The sequence below is a fragment of the Pseudorca crassidens genome, chromosome 2 (genome assembly GCF_039906515.1).
Source record: "Pseudorca crassidens isolate mPseCra1 chromosome 2, mPseCra1.hap1, whole genome shotgun sequence".
NCBI classification, from domain to species: Eukaryota; Metazoa; Chordata; class Mammalia; order Artiodactyla; family Delphinidae; genus Pseudorca; species Pseudorca crassidens.
Window position 1 is genome coordinate 180,827,064 of NC_090297.1, and position 17,827 is coordinate 180,844,890.

At 44.1% G+C, this 17,827-nt stretch overlaps 1 protein-coding gene across 7 annotated transcripts in view; it reads left to right on the forward strand.

The window, feature by feature from the left end:
• CRB1 (crumbs cell polarity complex component 1) overlaps positions 1 to 13,591 on the forward strand; it is a 267,978-nt gene extending 254,387 nt beyond the window's left edge. For 3 of the 7 annotated variants that reach the window (XM_067729817.1, XM_067729820.1, XM_067729816.1), the window contains one exon: positions 12,368 to 13,587. In XM_067729817.1, the coding sequence (XP_067585918.1) occupies positions 12,368 to 12,583 (216 nt within the window). In that variant the 3' untranslated portion in view covers positions 12,584 to 13,587. Of the gene's footprint in view, positions 1 to 12,367 lie in introns of all 7 variants that reach the window. The other 4 variants (XM_067729815.1, XM_067729818.1, XM_067729819.1 and 1 more) reach the window with 3 other exon arrangements.
• Positions 13,592 to 17,827: the final 4,236 nt, after the last annotated feature.

Sequence of the window (17,827 nt, forward strand, 5' to 3'; positions counted from 1 at the left end):
AGGGCCAACCTCTAAGAACCTCTAAGGATAAAAATGCCTCTTAATATGGAGGCGATTCCTCCCCAGGTCCGCCGCGCAGAGGAGTGGTTGGCTGAGGTGAGCCACGTTGTAACTCTCTTTCTCTTCTCAGAGCCGTAGCTATCCCTTGTGTCGTTAAATCAGAGCAGATGGCTTCCTTTGACACCCCGCGCTGTCAGTGGAATGTAAATGCTTCTCCTCACAACACTGAGAGTCCTGAGGCTGTGTGTTTAATCTGTGCTGTGCGAGCAGAGTGACCCTGAAAAGAACATGAGTGCAGAGCACGTTTGGAGAATTGGCAGCCATCCTCGTAAACAGAATCGGGGAGGATTCTGCAAGCCTGGTGACTAATCTTGGTTTTCTTCCCGAGGCTCTTAGCACAGCCATATCCCTGAGGACAAGTCATCTAAATGGTGGTGGAATAGAAAAGTTATAGACCCAAGGGAAATACTTTATAAAGGTGGGAGAGCAGTGTTATTCTGGGGTCTGGGAAAAGAAGCAACAAAACTGAAGAGGCTTAGTTTATAGCTTGAATTCTCAGTTCTCAGTCTCTTTGGGAGTTTAGAAAACAAAATTTCCACATGTTTCAAATTATTTAAGTTAGTAAGGGGAATATTCTTTAGGCAATTACTCCAAACTTCAGGAAAAAAAAAAGAATGTAAATAATTAAAATTTCAGTATGACACAGAATATGAGAAAATGCAGCAATCAGCAAAGTTTATCCGGAGAAAAGCCTTATATTTTGGAATATTAATGACAAATTATAGAACTAAAACACAATTTAACATGTTAGCTAGGTTATCTCATTCCTTCTTAAAAAGGTCTCTGAACTGGATAGGAAACAGAATCTGATCTTCTTCTTATTAAAACAGTCACTAGAAATTAGTCAGTGGCAAAAGGAGAAGATTCGTCCTTTGAGCCCTTTGTAGGGAAGGAAGAGAACTTCTCAGGCAAGAATCTCCTAAACCGTTATTTCAAAAGGCAATGCAGACACGTTGTATATCATAATTACTGTGTACATACACCTAGAGCTCCAAAAGTGTAAAATAACCAGCACAGCTATATTGTCTGGTCTCATTTTATAATAGGCTGTCAAAGTCTATGCTACTTGAATACGTAGAGATAGGGCAACTGTAGTTCAGCAGGATTTTTAGACTGAGTTAAATGCTGTTAGACTTTATTTTTGTCCCCCCAAGAAGGAAGGCTGTACATCCTCAATACCACTGTAAATAGATCTTTACCCCCAGTTGCATTTTGGGATATTTAGGTGGACTATTATCAAAATCAGACATAAGGTTTTTGTGTTTGTGTTTTGTTTTGTTTTAATCCTGCCATAGACTTTTACCAAATGGCTTATTTGGAATTTGAAAGCCTGACTTCTGAAAGAACTCCTTAGTTCTAAAACTAAATACTACTTTAATCAATCTTCCCAATATGAAGGTTTCTATCTTTGCTGGTGGTAAGGTACCCTGGTGTTCTAAGTGGTGACAAGCTCATAGATTTTTAGGAATGTTCACTTTGGATCCGACCAACCTCAGCATGGCAGGCTCCTTCCCCGTTAAGACGTAGCAAGTCTCAAAACGATTCGGAAGGGAGAGAGCTGCACTGTGAAAGGATTCCAGTTAAAGCACGCAATGCTGCTTTCATCTTCCACGAGGCAGACTTTGAAACTGAAAATCTGATAATTTGATGTAAACCAACAATGACAATAGAAATAGCTACTTCTGAGATTTTTTTAAGAGAAGGTACAGGGTATAGACATTCATCCATGAAACACTGGAAGCAAGGGTTTTCATTTCTATTGTTGCTTTGTAAAATAAGAATAGAGTAAATGGCACAATAGATTATATAAACAACGACTTCAATGACAAGCTGTCAAAGTTAAGGTAATATAATTCACATGGGTGACTTGATGCCACACTTTATCACCTGCACGAGGGGAAACCAATTTGAGTCTGGTCAATAAAATACAACCTCCAGAGCTGGGCCTGGGGCACAGCTGACATCATGCGGCAGAGCCTGGTGACTTGGCACTCACTTCTGCTGGGACCCAGCAGGCGCTGGCACGGCTGCCATGTGGGGGAGGTCAGACATTTAAGCTCGATTTGGTTAATAAACATGGACGCAGGTATGTCAGGAGAGAGGATGCCGTTGATCTTCATGCTCTGCTAATTTAATGCAGGTCTGAGGTATCAGTGGAACTAGTTATTCAAAAGCTGGATTTACTGCAGTCTCACAACTGTTGAAAATTAAACTACATGTGCTGCAAGTTAGGGGTTACTGGAGTATCTCATTATAGAGGCTGTTTTTTTCAGAGGCTGGAATCTTTGCTGAATTACTGAGGGACCTATTTGAATGTAGACTTGGACCAAATAATTTTCTGATAAGTTGGCCATAAATCCTCAGTAAAACAAGCTTGGTGTTCTCAGCATATCTGTTAGCGTTTTTGATCATTTGTATGGCTTTCCTTTTGCTGGTCAAATTATCCTTATATGCCCCTAAAGCCCCCCTGATGTGGATTAAGCCAACACAAACCAATAGACCTTCATTCTGGCAACTGGTTCTGATTTGGGGGCAATAAATACAATGACACAGGCTAGATTACCTTTGCCAAAAGGACATGTGATAAGCCATAAGGATGCTGGGGATTTGGCATTCTTTCTCCTGCTTAATGTGAGAATGAATTAATAGCAGCTTTTCACCGACTGAAGAAAGTTGGTAAGAAGAAAGAATTCCAAGTGAGGAAAGGGCCAAGGTACAGCCTTTAGGTCAGGAAGGACAATGCCAGGAGATGGTGAGGAAGTCCACGGATGCCCACTGTGTGCCTGGCACTGCGTTAGGCTCCAGCAGGAGGGTTAGGGCCAAATGTGTGAGGAAACTGGCATGTGATGTGATCCATGAATGTCTCAGTGTCTAGATGGGAGATAAAACCATCGATGGGAACAAGATTTACTAGGCAATAAAAGTATAGCAGGGAGAGAAATCAGCAAGACCCAGAGTAGCAGAAGAACAAACAGATAGTGAAGAAGCAAGATCCACAAATTGGGGGCTTAGAGGAATTATTTTCACGGTAACATCATTTTTAAAAGTATTACTTTTCTAACTTTTTTGGAAAAAAAAAATGAAAGCTAAAGAAAATCAGAAAAAAAAATAGTGCAGTGAACACATATCCTTCATCCAGTTTCAACAGTTTTTTAATATTTTGCTCCCTTTCTTACCTCTATATACATACTTTTTTTGCTCTAGCTTTAGAAAGTAGGTTGCAGACGTTGTAACACTTTACCACTAAATATTTCAGCGTCTCCGAAGAAAGAGGACTCCCTTCTACAACCATATACCAGTATGGCATTTAAGAAATTTACCATCTCATATACTATCCATGTTCAGATTTCTCTAATTGTCCCAAAATTGTCCTTTAGATTTTTGTTTTTGATCAAGGATACAATCAATTGCATTTAGTTGTTAGTTGTCATGTCATTTTAGTATGATTTAATCTCAAAAGTCCCCCTGCCTTTTTAACTTGTTTGCTGGATATTCTCTTGCTTTTGAAATGTTGTATAAAATCAATTGATATACTTATCAATCACCTTCTGAAATCTATAGACCATGTCAGAGAATGGGTATAAAGAAATTTAAATCTTTCTGTGTCCTCCAAAACCCAGGTTAGTAGAGGACTCCTGGCCTATGAGGCTGATAGGTTTCTTATAAGAGGTGTAGGTCAGATGTGCTAGGAAAGAACCTGCAGAGAATATCTATGAAACTGCGCGTGCGATTCTGTCCTCTGCTTCGCTGAGGGAGAGGAGAGAAGCTTCCTGGAAGGGAACCTGTTGTGGTTACTGCCCAGGTTGGGTGAACGCTTTCCTGACACATGGGCTGCTGCTTCTCCGCGTGGGTCTCTGCAGAAGCAAGAAGCACTTCCCTCCACCGGCCTCCCAGGCAAGCAGGAAAGGCCCAGGCACGCTTCTCCTCTCTCCCGCTGGATCGTGGTGTTTCCTTCTGCCTTCAACACGCTTCCTCACCTCCTTCTTCCAGCAGCTCCCTTTAAGAAAACTGGAGCATGTCATGAAGTCCACCTTCTCGCCTTTCTTTCCTTCATAATCGCCTCTAACTCGTCGCCTGAACTGTGGCGGTTTGCGTAGCCGCCCGGCCCGGGACTATCACTCCACGGTGAACTCTCTGAAGGCGATGCCTATGCCTTTGGATCGCGTGTGTCCAGGACCCAGGGAGCTGCCTGCCACGGTGACGGCGTTCACTTACGATGCGTGAGTGAATGAGCGCATGAACAAATGGGTGGACCATGTCCCCACCAATAAACTCCCGGCAGTAGAGAAGTCTCCCGACGACTGAAAAAAGAATCGAATCAAGGCGTTCAACAGAGCCACGAGCACTACCAGTGGGTGAGTCAATAACAATTGATCGGCCACTCTGTGCAAAGCACTGCACTTGGTCGTGTCGGAAAGTTCCAGAGGAAACAGATACTCATCCGTACAATCCTGAGGGGCGGGGTGGAGGGTGGCCTAACCCCTGATGAACAGGGCAGCACGTTCAACTGCACGGGACAGTTCACGCCGGACAGGCCGGGCCGCAGCTCTTCTAAACGGGGCTGAGCCCTGGGCTTCCGGGAATGAGATGCTGGGAGGAGAGCCCGCGGGGTGCCCGGGGGGACTGCAAAGGGCAGCTAAGCCCCAGGGTGTTCAACCTGGAGGAGCGGCATGGGCGGGGGAGGGGCGGAGGAGGCTGGTTCCTGCTCGAGAAGGGCGGGTAAGGACAGTCGCTTTGCAGACGTGCAGGGCGTAGCTGATGCTGACCCTCACAGGGAAATGGGGGCAAAGTCAAAACGAGCCTTGACTTAAAACTCAGCAGGTTAGGCTTGACACGGTTAGGACTGATGCGGATAGCATCCGTGGGCTTCCCAGCCAGGTAAGCAAGCTCTTTTTTTTTTTCTGTAGGGCTGGCTGGCTGGGGTAGATCCTGGGGCAAGAAAGGATGGCTAGAGGACCGTTTAACCAGCCACGTAAGAGACAGTTACTGTCTTAACCAGGTTGCGACCCTGAGAATGAACAAGAGAGCAACCCGAGCGGAAGGGCAGGGGACTGCGTTCTGAGTGGATCCCAGTGTAAAATAATGAAGATGGAAAGGGCGTCCGATTGACAAACACAAGTGTGTGCAGCTCACAGTGTGGTGTGCACTACACAGCCCGAGTCTTCAGCTGGCGACCACTGTTTTCTGGAATGCAGAGAGAAAGAGAAGGAAAGGAAGTATGACTGTCTACCCAGGTTTTCTGAGACCAAAATGGGCCATGATAATGTCCAGGGGGTCACCTAGCGGAGACAAAAAGAATGTTTCACACATAGAAAATGGTATTAAAAAAAAAAAATGATCTCTCGCATCTCCTGCTTGTGTCACCTGATGACATTCCCATCTGGGCTCTGGTGCAGGAGAAGGTGAAAGCAGACTGTTTGTGGCGGATTCCACAGAAAGGAATAGTAGCCAAGTTATATAATAATAGTAGCCCCCTTCACTCTTTGATCACGTGGTTTCTGATCTGCCGCACCCCCCGCTCCCCTCCCCCCCCCCCGCCCAGTGTCTGCCCGCAGCCCCTCCGAGGCGCCCTGACCCTTCAGCGGAGTTAGAGAGCGGCTGTCTCTCCTCTTGTGGGTCACAGGCTGAGGGTGTCCTCCTGCAGGAATCCCTGGGGAGAAGCTCTGTGCATGAAGATGAGAGCTCGCCATGTGCTGCTGGGCAAGCCTTCTGACCAGTGGCGATCACCGCGGGGTCCCTGGGGCACGGATGCCGGTCCAGGGGCTGGGAGGCAGAGGATGGAGCTGCACCTTGATGGAACTTCTGCCTTGGGAGGGGAGGGACTTCCCCCGTGAACTGTTAGGTGTCCCAGGGTGTGACGTGCTGGAGAGAGATGAAGCTGATTACAGTTAAAGAGGGCAATCAGGCAAGGCCTCCCTGAAAAGGTGACAGGATGTGATAATCCCTACCTGGAATTTAAACGTTTCTGTGCGTACAACATCTGGTAACCCCCCTGACCCAGGGTCAGCAGAAAGGGCAGCAATTATCTTCAAACAATGAATTTACCAAAACATAATGAAATCTGAGTTTGGGCTGCTGGGATTTGGTTCTTGTATGAGGCAAAGAGTGAATTTTTATTCATAAGACCTGGTCTTCCAAGGAGAACAATTATATCACTTACACCACCTGCTTAAGAAGAGAGAATAGGAAAGCCGTGTCTCCAAACTTCTAGCTACATCTATGCTTCTGCTGAAAATGTGGCGTCCTGAGTAGGAAAGAGCTTGTGAGATATCGGGGCAAGAATTCCAGACCCAACACTAGATAGGTGGGGTTGGGAACTGCCGGGCTCACCACGGTATTCTAGCTCCCACTGTGCTCACACAGAGGGCGTGTTCAAGAACCACTTGCTGAATGCAGGAATAACTGTGTCCCTTCATGACCAGTGTCACAGCACCCCTCAAATCTCAGAATAATGGTGCTCTTCCCCTAAAAGCCCACACACGTCATGCGTGGGCTGGTGGTCAGTTGTGAAAGAAGCGATGCTTTCAACTAGGGCTGCAACCCCAAACGTGCAGCCTTGTGCTGGACCAGCTCCTTTTCTGATTTGTCTCCTGTGTACCAAATTTCCAGTAGCGATTCCAACGTCTTCGGTGGGGCCTGATGTGGAAATCGCATTAAAAGGTTCCCAGGACAGCACCCCTCCGGGAGTGGGGGTGGTGCCCGGAACCACCTCGTGTCGCCGGGTTTCTCCATCACCAGGCTGTCAAGACGGTCCCCAATTAGTAGAGTTGTAAGGAACTGTAATTACTTGGTGAGAGTTGGTTGAAAGACTATGTCGGCTTCCTTTGAGAGCCTGTGTGTCTTCTGGGAGAGGCAGAGCAGCGGATGAAGAGATGGGAGCACCAAGGAGAAAATGCTACTGGGCTTGCAGTTCAGACGCCCCCCTGGTCCCTGCAGCCGTCAGCTGCCTGGAGAGGGCTCCGTGGCTGCCATGCTTCCCAGTCCTGAGCATTTTACAAGGTGGCAGGAGCATCTGCTGGGTGGTCCCCTCCCTGTGCCAGGATGCTGCCCAAGGCCCCGCTTTCAGCTTCTCAGTACCCTGTTCCCCCCCTTAAAACTGTAAAGGGGATAGTGTATTTATGGTTGAAAATTGGCTGCTGCAGCAATATTCATTTTAAAAACAGAGTTCTGGCACATATTCAATATTACTATGGAAACGGCTGTTCCTAGCAATTCACTAATAAGAGATAGTTCAAGGACCCAGGTCTGTGTGGGAGTTTTCTACCATCCACCAAATTGAAGACCTACTTGTTACAATAGTGATTCACAAGAACTGCTTGCTCTCTCTCTCTCTCTCTTTCTCATCTATCTCTTCTTTATTTTTAATTTGAAGGATGAGAGTCAAAGAGATGTCCTCATTTCACTTTAGATACACAGATGGAAGGTAAATATTATAACCAGCTTTGTAAAAACACAACATCTTTAAAGTATTTTTCCCATTAATCACTAACGCTCATAATAGTACATAACGTACTATTATGTACTTGTGTAACACTACACACACACACACACACATTTCAGAAACTCACATATTGAAGCTGGAATATAACCTGTAATCAACTAGCACATCCAAACATTCTAACTTCTTGTCTTCAACTGTCTCCACATATTTCCACACAACGGACATATAAACTGAATTCTAAGAAGGATTTGGGGAATTCACTCCACCCTAGTGTTTTTCAGGAGCCAGTTTTTAACTCCCAACATTTCTCCTTTTTTCAACTACAAACGTACTTCTGCTGATTTTACAAAATCCGACGTGAGAAAAATATGCCCCTAAGGGGGAAACCATGGCCTCAGTCCTAGAATTTCCTCACCTCAAGTCAAAGCTTTAAGGTCTTCACCTCCTTTCACCTGGAAATAGGAGGTCAAGTTTCCTAAGATATCCTGTTTTTCCAGGCTCCTTCCAATGTGCTTATTATTTTCACGTTTTTCCGAATTGGCCCTAAATATTATGACAGGCGGATCCTCGTGCTGAGGACAGAGATAGTCTCATTACTTTTCCTTTCCAGACAAGCCAGCTCGTTCCGTGTTTTCAAAATCAGATGAACTGACCAGCAGTCAGCTAGTGAGGGGCTGTGGGCCCTGACGGCCAGATGGCCCAGGCCCCTGCCAGCTCCAGGTCAGTGGCTGCCCCTCTCGGCTCCCAGGCTGGGCTCTGAGTCCCAACTTGTTGCCAGAGTGGGTGGCATCTGGTGGGTGTCCTGACGCCCAAGCAGGACCGGGGAAATCAGCCGGGGAAGGGTCATCCCTCTGAAGAGTGCTAAACAGGAGCGGCCACAAGGACTGACTTCCCTTCTGAGCCTGCCCCTCAGAGAAGCTCCACACACCTGGATACTCCACGTCTCAGAGCAAGCCTAGGAGGCAGGAACTGTCACTCCCGCTTTACAGGTGGGCAAACAGCAGAGATAAGTGTAGGACACCAGTGGCAAAACTGGATTCAAACCCATTTCCGTCTGTTTCCAGTCTCCCCCAGGGGAATCACAGCATAGAATTCCTCTTCTGGAGTTTAAGGGAAAAAAGCTAATGTGCATTTCCAGCGTGTTCTAGCCTAGGCTCAGGTGAGAAGGTTCAAAATAAGTTTTGGCAGTTTCCCCTGAGAATGCCAGCGTGCATCCTTGCCTTGGGTCACATTTGGCCACAACCAGTCAATGTTTCAGAATGAATCTTCCATGGAGGAAAAAAAATGAAGCACCTATTTATTTCATTCTGCAGATGGGGAGTTCCAAGTCACCACAGTTTAATGTGATCATGTATAAAATGTACATTTAAACGAGATGTTAACGATACGAATTGCAGCATAAGCCATCTGAAAAGTAATTTTACATGAAATTTTAATGAATTTGGGGTCTATCTTTTCTGAAAAAGGTTATTCAAAAGTGCAGCATTAGCAGCACAACCCATCCATACAGGCCTGGCCTTAAACTCACGCTGTTTTTCAGGACGGTCCACACCTGGCGGCCTTGTCAGTTTCTGTGTCCCAGCAGTTTCAGTTATCAAAGGATCCATTCCAGGGCTGTGTATTTTAAACCCAGTTGAAGAATAGCAGAGCAAAAAAGGCCTTTCAGCCAGGGGAATTCAAAAGCAAAGGGCCCTCCAGAGGCGATTTCAAACTGACTCCCTCAGCTCCCCACCAAAGCCGAGTGACGCGCCCTATCTGATATCGCTAGGCCAGCCATTTCATCCAAAACTTTATCTGAAGCTCGGAATTGCTGTGTTAGGTTTGTAGGTTGGCTCCCGGGTTGTATCCCGAGGCACTGAGGGAGTTCTACGTCATCTTTCAGAATTGAATGAAGTCAGCGAGGTGATACATCACATCTTCACGGTTGCTCACATTCTCCCGTGCTGGGAACTTACTCTGGGACATTCTCTTTGGCTTTTGCATGTGTTGTGTCTCCTGACTCCCATCCCTGGGAGTAGATGCTAGGATCTGGTGTTACAGGTGATCAAACCCAGTGTCTTGCAGGGACTGGCTGAGGCCCGCCACTCAGCACACAGCCGGTAGAGGCAGGGGGTTTCTCTCAGGTCTGGAGCTGGCCCTTCCATTCTCTCCACATTGCTGAGAGCAGTGGAGCCTCTACAGACAAGAGCCTTGGTTCCCCGCAGGTCCCGAGATAAGTGAAGCGGATCAGTCCTCTGGTTCTGCCAGAACTGGGGTCCCAACGAGAACTCAGCGCCTACACCTGCCATGTCCCCTCCCTCTCCAGCTGCAGGGTGGCAGGGGCGAGGGTCTGGGCGGCATTAGCTTTCCCCGTGCAATCATTCTCAGCCCAAATGAGAAGACGCCGGAGAAGTTTAGAAAACAGAGGCAAACCAAGTGATCCGTCTCCTCTCTGTGTGGGTGTGGACCCTCCCAACTCACCCACCCAGCAGAACAACCATTGACTCCCAAAGATGACACAGTTTACTGGACAGATTAAGGAGAATTCAGCATCTAGGAACAAGAGGGTTAGACAATCTAGAGGTCCCCAGATAACACCAAGGGGTCCATCTGCCTGCTGAGACCCAGGCTCTTGAGCTTTCAAGGCCAGGTCTATGGCTGTATTCATCTGTCCCAGCCCACAGTTATTCCTACAGATAAAGGATGTCATTGCCACACAGTGTGGCCGGAGAACCTGCCCTCTAGTTGAGGTAAACAATTTTTCTCAAGAACGAGTGAATTCTATGAAACTCTATATGCTTTTTCTCCAATAACTGGAAAAGTTGCTGTGACCCAGAATTTTAGACAATAATGTGGAGAGTAGCAGCGCACACCTGAATGTTGCCCAGGAACCTGACACTAGCTTTTCCCAGCCTAAAGGCAGTCTTCCCATGCACGCCTGTTTCTGCTCCTGTGTATCTTATCCCAGCTAATGAGACCCCAGCCAACAGGGTCACCTCCTGTGGTGACCATTCTTGTCTTCCCTCCGCTCCCCCCAGCCTCGCTCACACAGTCTGCCGTGGACTGGCTCCACCTCCCAAGTCTCTCTCCACCTTTTCCTCTTCGAGTCTCACTCCACTGGCAAACTTAGACCTAGGTCATCTCACCACGACTAATACAATAAACTCCTATTTCCTCCACCTCCAGCCCCACCTTCACTTTCCACCCACCCTCCATCCTGTTACCAGAGCCAAGTTTTAATGAAACACAGACTTGATCATATCATGCTCTCACTTAAACACCTTCACTGGCTCCCACTGACCTCAGGACCAAGTCTGAATTTTAGTGTGGCCTTCAGATTTCTTGTCCAGATTCATCTACCTTGTAGTTCTGTCTCTCACCAACTTTTAAAATCCTTTTCCCACTCAAATGTACACATTTATGGACAATACATTTCATCACGCCGGATTTCCTACTGTTTCCCCAAGCTCTAAGGACTTTTATATACTCTTGCCCTTTTGATTTCAAATTGTTTCATCCAAGTAGAATTTCCCGCTCGAACTATTTGAATGTTCACTTATCCTTCAAAAGGTAATCACATGCCACATTCCAATATTACTCTACCTACACCCCTGTGCAGTTCATTTATGACATTATCATAACGTGTTTATAATGTATGATTATCTGTGTATATGTGTGTGCGTGTCTGAGCTCCAGATTTCAGACTTTGACTTACCTTCTATTTTTATCTCCTAGTTCAGTTCAGTGTTTGTAGCAGATAGTCAATAAGCATTGTTGAATGAATGAGGAAACTAATGAAGCACATTCAAACAAGGCTCATAGTGAGTAAACCCAAGACAATATTATGAAGAGATACAGTATTAAAGGATTATATTAATTATATAATGGCTAAATCAAAGCACAGTGAACAACAAAAGCAAAGTAAAAACACAAAGGAAAACAAAGGTGTTTAAAATTCCCTAGGATGTCAAACTAAGAAAGATTACATTTATAACAGTAGCTTGGTTAGGTAACAGGGAATGGGTCCTAGAGAAAGCTAAATGAGAAGGTAAACTAATTTACTTCTGCTTTTACTTACCCTGACAGAAATATTTCTTTGAAAACCTGTTAAAAATTCAAATAGCAACTGTGTCCTGTCTTTAATATTTCTATGCAACTAAATCAGTTTCATTTTACCCATTGCTAAAAAAGTGCTTGGCAAACACATTGGAATCAACATTAGGCAAACCACTCTGTCCAAGGCACACCCCTGAGAGTCCAGGACCCAGCTACTCCATGTGGGGCTCTGCCTGCAGTTTTCTGTTCCCAGGTTTGGTTCCATGTGGCGCACGTGTGTTTTCACAACCATTCAATTGTCACATCGAATCCAAGTCAAAGTGATGACTGTGGAAACCAGCTCATTGCAGCCCAGCCTATGTCTCAAGATCTTTCCCATGAGACCCAACTAATTTAATTTTCTTCCTTTCCCGAGAAAGGCTGTAAAACAACAATTTTTTTTCAGTGCAAAATCAGAACTTTTTGCAAGGGAGTCAAAGGACTGTGAGCCATACATCTCTATAGATGCAGAACTATTTTACAAATAAACGTGCGGGTTCATCCTTTGGCCTTGATGTCACACAAATGACCTCAGTCACTGAAATTAAGACACAGAGTAGACACAGTAGGTGTCTCCTGCCTCACTTTCTGACTCTAGACCTTGGACTCTAGAGACAGTCACATTCTCATGATCTTGGAATAAGGACACCTGACTTTCCTTCCACACCTTGATCTTTCTCCAGCACTGAGTGGCACCTGCGCTCTGCTTGGTTTCCATTCCAGGGTAGTTCCTTGACCTGGACGTTCTCCTTTGCTCTGTAACTCACATCACAATTATTTCTATCCTTGCAGTTGGCAGACGACTTGCTCTCAGACGTCTTCGCCGCCATCGGTTCAGTGACTTTAGCCTTGTTGTTGATCCTCTTCCTGGCAGTGGTGGCCTCCGTCGTTGCCTCCAACAAAAGGGCAACTCAGGGGTCCTACAGCCCGAGCCGTCAGGAAAAGGATGGCTCTCGCGTGGAGATGTGGAGCATGACGGCTCCCCCTGCAATGGAAAGGCTGATTTAGGACCATCCTGTCTCTAGAGGAAGAGATCCACACGCTGCGAATGGGACACTTGTACCTGAGTGTTTTTCTGACAAACCTGGAGACATCAGGTTACAACTGGGACCACACTGAAACCGTGGGAAGGACTCCTTTGACCACTGTATGGATGTTCATAGTGGTTCAACTTGACACCATTGTTTTATTGTATTATGTTAGCCAATCACGGAACAGTGTTTCTTGTGCCAATAATTTCAGCCTCATAATTAGGAAAAATACCTTCCTGAGGATGCGACTTCTGGGAAAAGCTCCAGTGCCTGACATTTACACTCTGTACTCTTTGCAACTTGGGGACACGTTTTTAGTTTGCCCATCAGCTGGCAACTGCATTTTTTTCACACAGAAACTACAGAAAAAAAAAAATAGACACATCTCTCACTCTTCCTGTAGCGAAAGGTTTTAGTTGGTACCTATGAGGAGATGCACATTTTTTGTCCTTCAGTCATGGATTCGAGAAAGTTATGGGAAAGACCTGTGGTTAAAAAGCGACTCACCATCCACAAATAAAAATTGAAATGTGGTTGTTCCTCTTTCTGAGTATTTTTTTGCATTTTGTGACACTACATGTGACAAAAGTAACCTCTAGGAGCATTTGAAGAACGTTTTAACTAAATCACCCCGAGCGCTATGTTTGAAGTCCTTGCCCTCTGTAAGGTGTTGCTTAAGGTCGAAACACTTTCCGAGGCAGAAAACAGAATAAAAGGAAACCTCGTGTTCTCAAACCTGAAGGACCAAGCTTTTTCCTTCCAACTGCTTTTTGATAAGTCAGTGTCAGACAGTGACCTTGTCTAAAGGTAAGAACCCCAAAGTACAGTGCACGCACCTCAACGAGCATGTGTGTAGGACTATCTGTGTGGTTTGGAGGGAAAATACTGGGCCTTCTGTTTATGTATTTTTTCCTCCAAAGATTTAATTAGATTTTTATATGTGTTTTGAAATGCATATAGCATGCTGTTAAAGTAGTATATAAATAAAAAATTTAAATGTATGCATATATTGGTTTGGCCAAAAAGTTCGCTCGGATTTTTCTGTACCAACTTATGGAAAAACCCGAACGCACTTTTTGGCCAACCCGATAGACTTTGGATATATGCTTAAAAATTAATAACATGAATTTTTATATATGTTCTATAGCAAGCCATGCTCCTCAACTACTCAAGGACACCACTCCAGAAATCGCCCCTCTACCTTCCACATCATCAACATTCCCACCGTACTAGATCATTTCCAATAGCACCAAACATGCTGCCATATTTTCTACCGTAAAAAATTACCTTCTGTGGCCCCATCTCCCTCCAATTACCATCCCGTTCCTCACTATGCCCGTCAGCAAAACGTCCATAGGAGAGTTTTATATTCTCTGTCTCCCCTTCCTCTCCTCCCATTCTCTCTTGAAATCAAACTAATTTGGCTTTTCTCTGCACCACCCCACGAAAGAGCTCGTGTCAGGGTCACCAATGGACACGTTACCAAACACAACAGCCCATCCTCAGACTTCAGCAGCCTTTGAAACAGCGGTCATTCCATTCTTGAAATACTTGCCACCCAATGGGACACCATTTCTTCCTGATTTTCCTTTTACCCCACCGTCCAGCCCCTCTCAGACTCTTCGCTGGTTTTCCCTCATCTTCCTCTGCTTTATTTTTTTTCCATACTGTTTATCACTACCTGACAAATCACACAATTTTTGCTGTCTGTTTCTCCTGACTAAAGTTTAAGTTACATGGGGACAAGAACTTTGTTTTTCTTCTTTCACTGCAAAATCCCTCATTTAAAACAGGCCTAATGTACAATAAAAACAGAATGAATATTTTCTGCATAAATGTACAAATAGTAAATGAATGTTATTTGTGCCTGCCACCAGCAAAATCCCAAAGTGCCCAAGATTTGTGTGACTTGTCATTGGATGTTCCTGCTACTAAACTGTAATAGCTTTGTAGCTATTAATGGCTTAATCTTTGGCTTTCCTCAATTTTTCATATTGTTTTAAGTGTTTGTCGAAGAAAATGGATGTCTCTGGGTGTCTGCATGTGGAGTATGCCATAAGACGTTTTCTTTACATTTACATCCCATTAGAGTTACAACTTCTTAATAGAGGCTTATATGGACAGGACAAAAAGAGCTCTTGCTTAAAGAAAAAAAAAAAGTAGCTGACTAAAAAACTACAAACTAAAAAGAATCACAGAGGAGAAGTTGGTCCTGTTGGGATCAGCAAGGGTAAGAAGAAAAAGATAACTGTCAATGGTAATACTTTAAGGGTAGAAAAGATGTCTAACTAATCTGGCTACTCACCCTCCTCCAGTGCCTAGTTCAGGGCTTCACATAGGAATGCATGTTCAAATATATATATGAATGAATGCATGCAGGCATTAATAAATGAATGATTCCATGTGGACGTGCCAAACATATAGGAGGTTACTTACTGACTAGCCCAGCAAGTCAAATCTGCATCTTTGAACAAACTAGATATACAATATCTTATGTCAGAATGCTTCCAAGTTAGCCCTATGGAGTATTTGTACTGAATCATCTTTAACAAGATAAATCTCACCTTAAGTAGAAAAGTCTAGTAATTGCATCACCAATGTTGGGGTGACTTTTTTTAATTAACTTTTTTTTTATAGTAGTATTGTTAATTTACAATGTTGTGTTAGTTTCAGGTGACAGCACAGTGATTCAGATATATATATATAATATGTATTATAGTATATATATATATATATATATATATATATATATATATATATATATTCTTTTTCAGATTCTTTTCCATTATAGATTATTACAAGATATTGAACATAGTTCCCTACGCTATACAGTAAGTCCTTGTTATTTACCTATTTTATATATAGTAGTGTGTATGTGCTGCTCCCAAACTCCTAATTTACCGCCCCCCCCCCCCCACTATCCACTTTGGTGACCATAAGTTTGTTTTCTATATTTCTATATTTGTGAGTCTATTTCTGTCTTGTAAATAAGTTTATTTGTATCATTTTTTAGATACAAATAAAGTGATATCATATATTTTTCTTTCTCTTTCTGACTTACTTCACTTAGAATGATAGTCTCTAGGCCCATCCATCTTGCTTCAAATGGCATTATTTCCTTCTTTTATTATGGCTTAGTAATATTCCATTGTATATATATACCACATCTTCTTTATCCATTCATCTGTTGACAGACATTTAGGTTGCTTCCATGCCTTGGCTATTGTAAATAGTGCTACTATGAACATTGGGGTGCATGTATCTTTTAGTTTACTCCTGATGTATATATCCAGGAGTGGGATTGCAGGATCATATTGTAACTCTATTTTCAGTTTTTGAAGGAACCTCCATACTGTTCTCCACAGTGGCTGTATCAATTTACATTCCCACCAACAGTGTATGAGGGTTTCCTTTTCTCCACACCCTCTCCAGCATTTATTACTTGTAGATATTTTAATGATGGCCATTCTGACTGGTGTGAGATGATACCTCATTGTAACTTTGACTTGCATTTCTCTAATAATTAGTGATTTTGAGCATCTTTTCATGTGCCTGCTGGCCATCTGTATGTCTTCTTTGGAGACATGTCTATTTAGGTCTTTTGCCCATTTTTGATTGGGTTTTTTTTTTTTTTTTTTTTTAAGGTGTATGAGCTCTATGTATATTTTTGAAATTAATCCCAAAACTGGAACAAAAATTTTTTTTAATTTTTATGGAAACACAAAAGACCCCAAATAGCCAAAACAATCTTGAGAAAGAAGAACAGAGCTGGAGGAATCATACTCCCTGGCTTCAGACTACCCTACAAAGATACAGTAATCAAAACAGTATGGTGCTGGCACAAAAACAAACATATAGATCAATGGAGCAGGATAGAAAGCCCAGAAATAAACCCACACACCTATGGTCAATTAATCTATGACAAAGGAGGCAAGAATACACAGTGGAGAAAAGACAGTCTCTTCAATAAGTGGTGCTGGGTAAACTGGACAGCTACATGTAAAAGAATGAAATTAGAACACTCCCTAACACCATACACAAAAATAAACTCAAAATGGATTAAAGACCTCTGACGTAAATCACAGCAATATTTTTTTGGATCCATCTCCTAAAGCAATGGAAATAAAACCAAAAATAAACAAATGAGACCTAATTAAACTTAAAAGCTTTTGCACAGCAAAGGAAACCTTAAACAAAACAAAAAGACAACCTACAGAAGGGGAGAAAATATTTGCAAATGATGCAACATTCACATCATGTGTATTTTTGCAATTTGTGTTAGCTTGGTTTCAGAGATGGTGGAAACAATTCCTCTCGTGCTTGTTTGTACTGTGCTTGCCACTGCTCCTCTCAGGAGATGGGTCTGTTTGCCATCCCCTGAGTCAGGGCTGCCTTTGTGACTTACTTTGACCAACAGCATGTCATGGAAATGATGCTAGGTGCAAGAGACTTGCAGGTTTTTTTCCTTCCCTTAGATGGTTGTCCTGAGACTTCCATGCTGTGAAGTCTGGAGTGAATGTACCAACTGGAGAGAGGCTCAGCTCTGCCAGGCTCCCAGCCACCCTCCCTGCTGGATGCAGCCACATGGTGACCCCTGTGAAACCAGCAGAGGAACAACCCCATCAAGCCACGGAATCAAAGAGAAATCATAAATCATTGTTTGACATCACTAAGGTTTAGGTTGATTTGTTACATGGTGGTTGGTGACTGAGACACACCTGTCCACACCAAAAAGGCAAACCAAAGAACACAGCAGGATGCAGGACTCATCTGCTTCTAATTCCTTTGCTTGCAAAACTGCTGCTCTGGGAACCAGTGGGCCATGCAGTATTCATCTTCAGAGTGAGGATAATTAGCCTAATATTAATAAAAGATGACAAACGCATGCTGATTTCTCTCAGAGTGGGAAATATGGTGAGAATCCATTCACTCCAAGCCCTGGTCTGGGTGGTTGAGGGTCCCCTGTCCTTCCAGGGGTGGAAGGACAGCCATCTACAGGCTTGGGGGCTGGGGTGTAAAGGGGACAGAGCTGTCCCGCTTCCTGCCCTGGGCGAACCCTGGCCGGGCAGCCAATGCAAAAGGCACATCTGGTGTGTGTTTATAAGGAGGGACAGGAAGGCTCCTTCAAGGGGCCTTCTCCTCTCACACGGCTCCTGTAGGCGCAGTGAGTGCAAAGGGCAGCAGGAAATGACAAACGACTGTAACTTAAACCAGCCGTCAA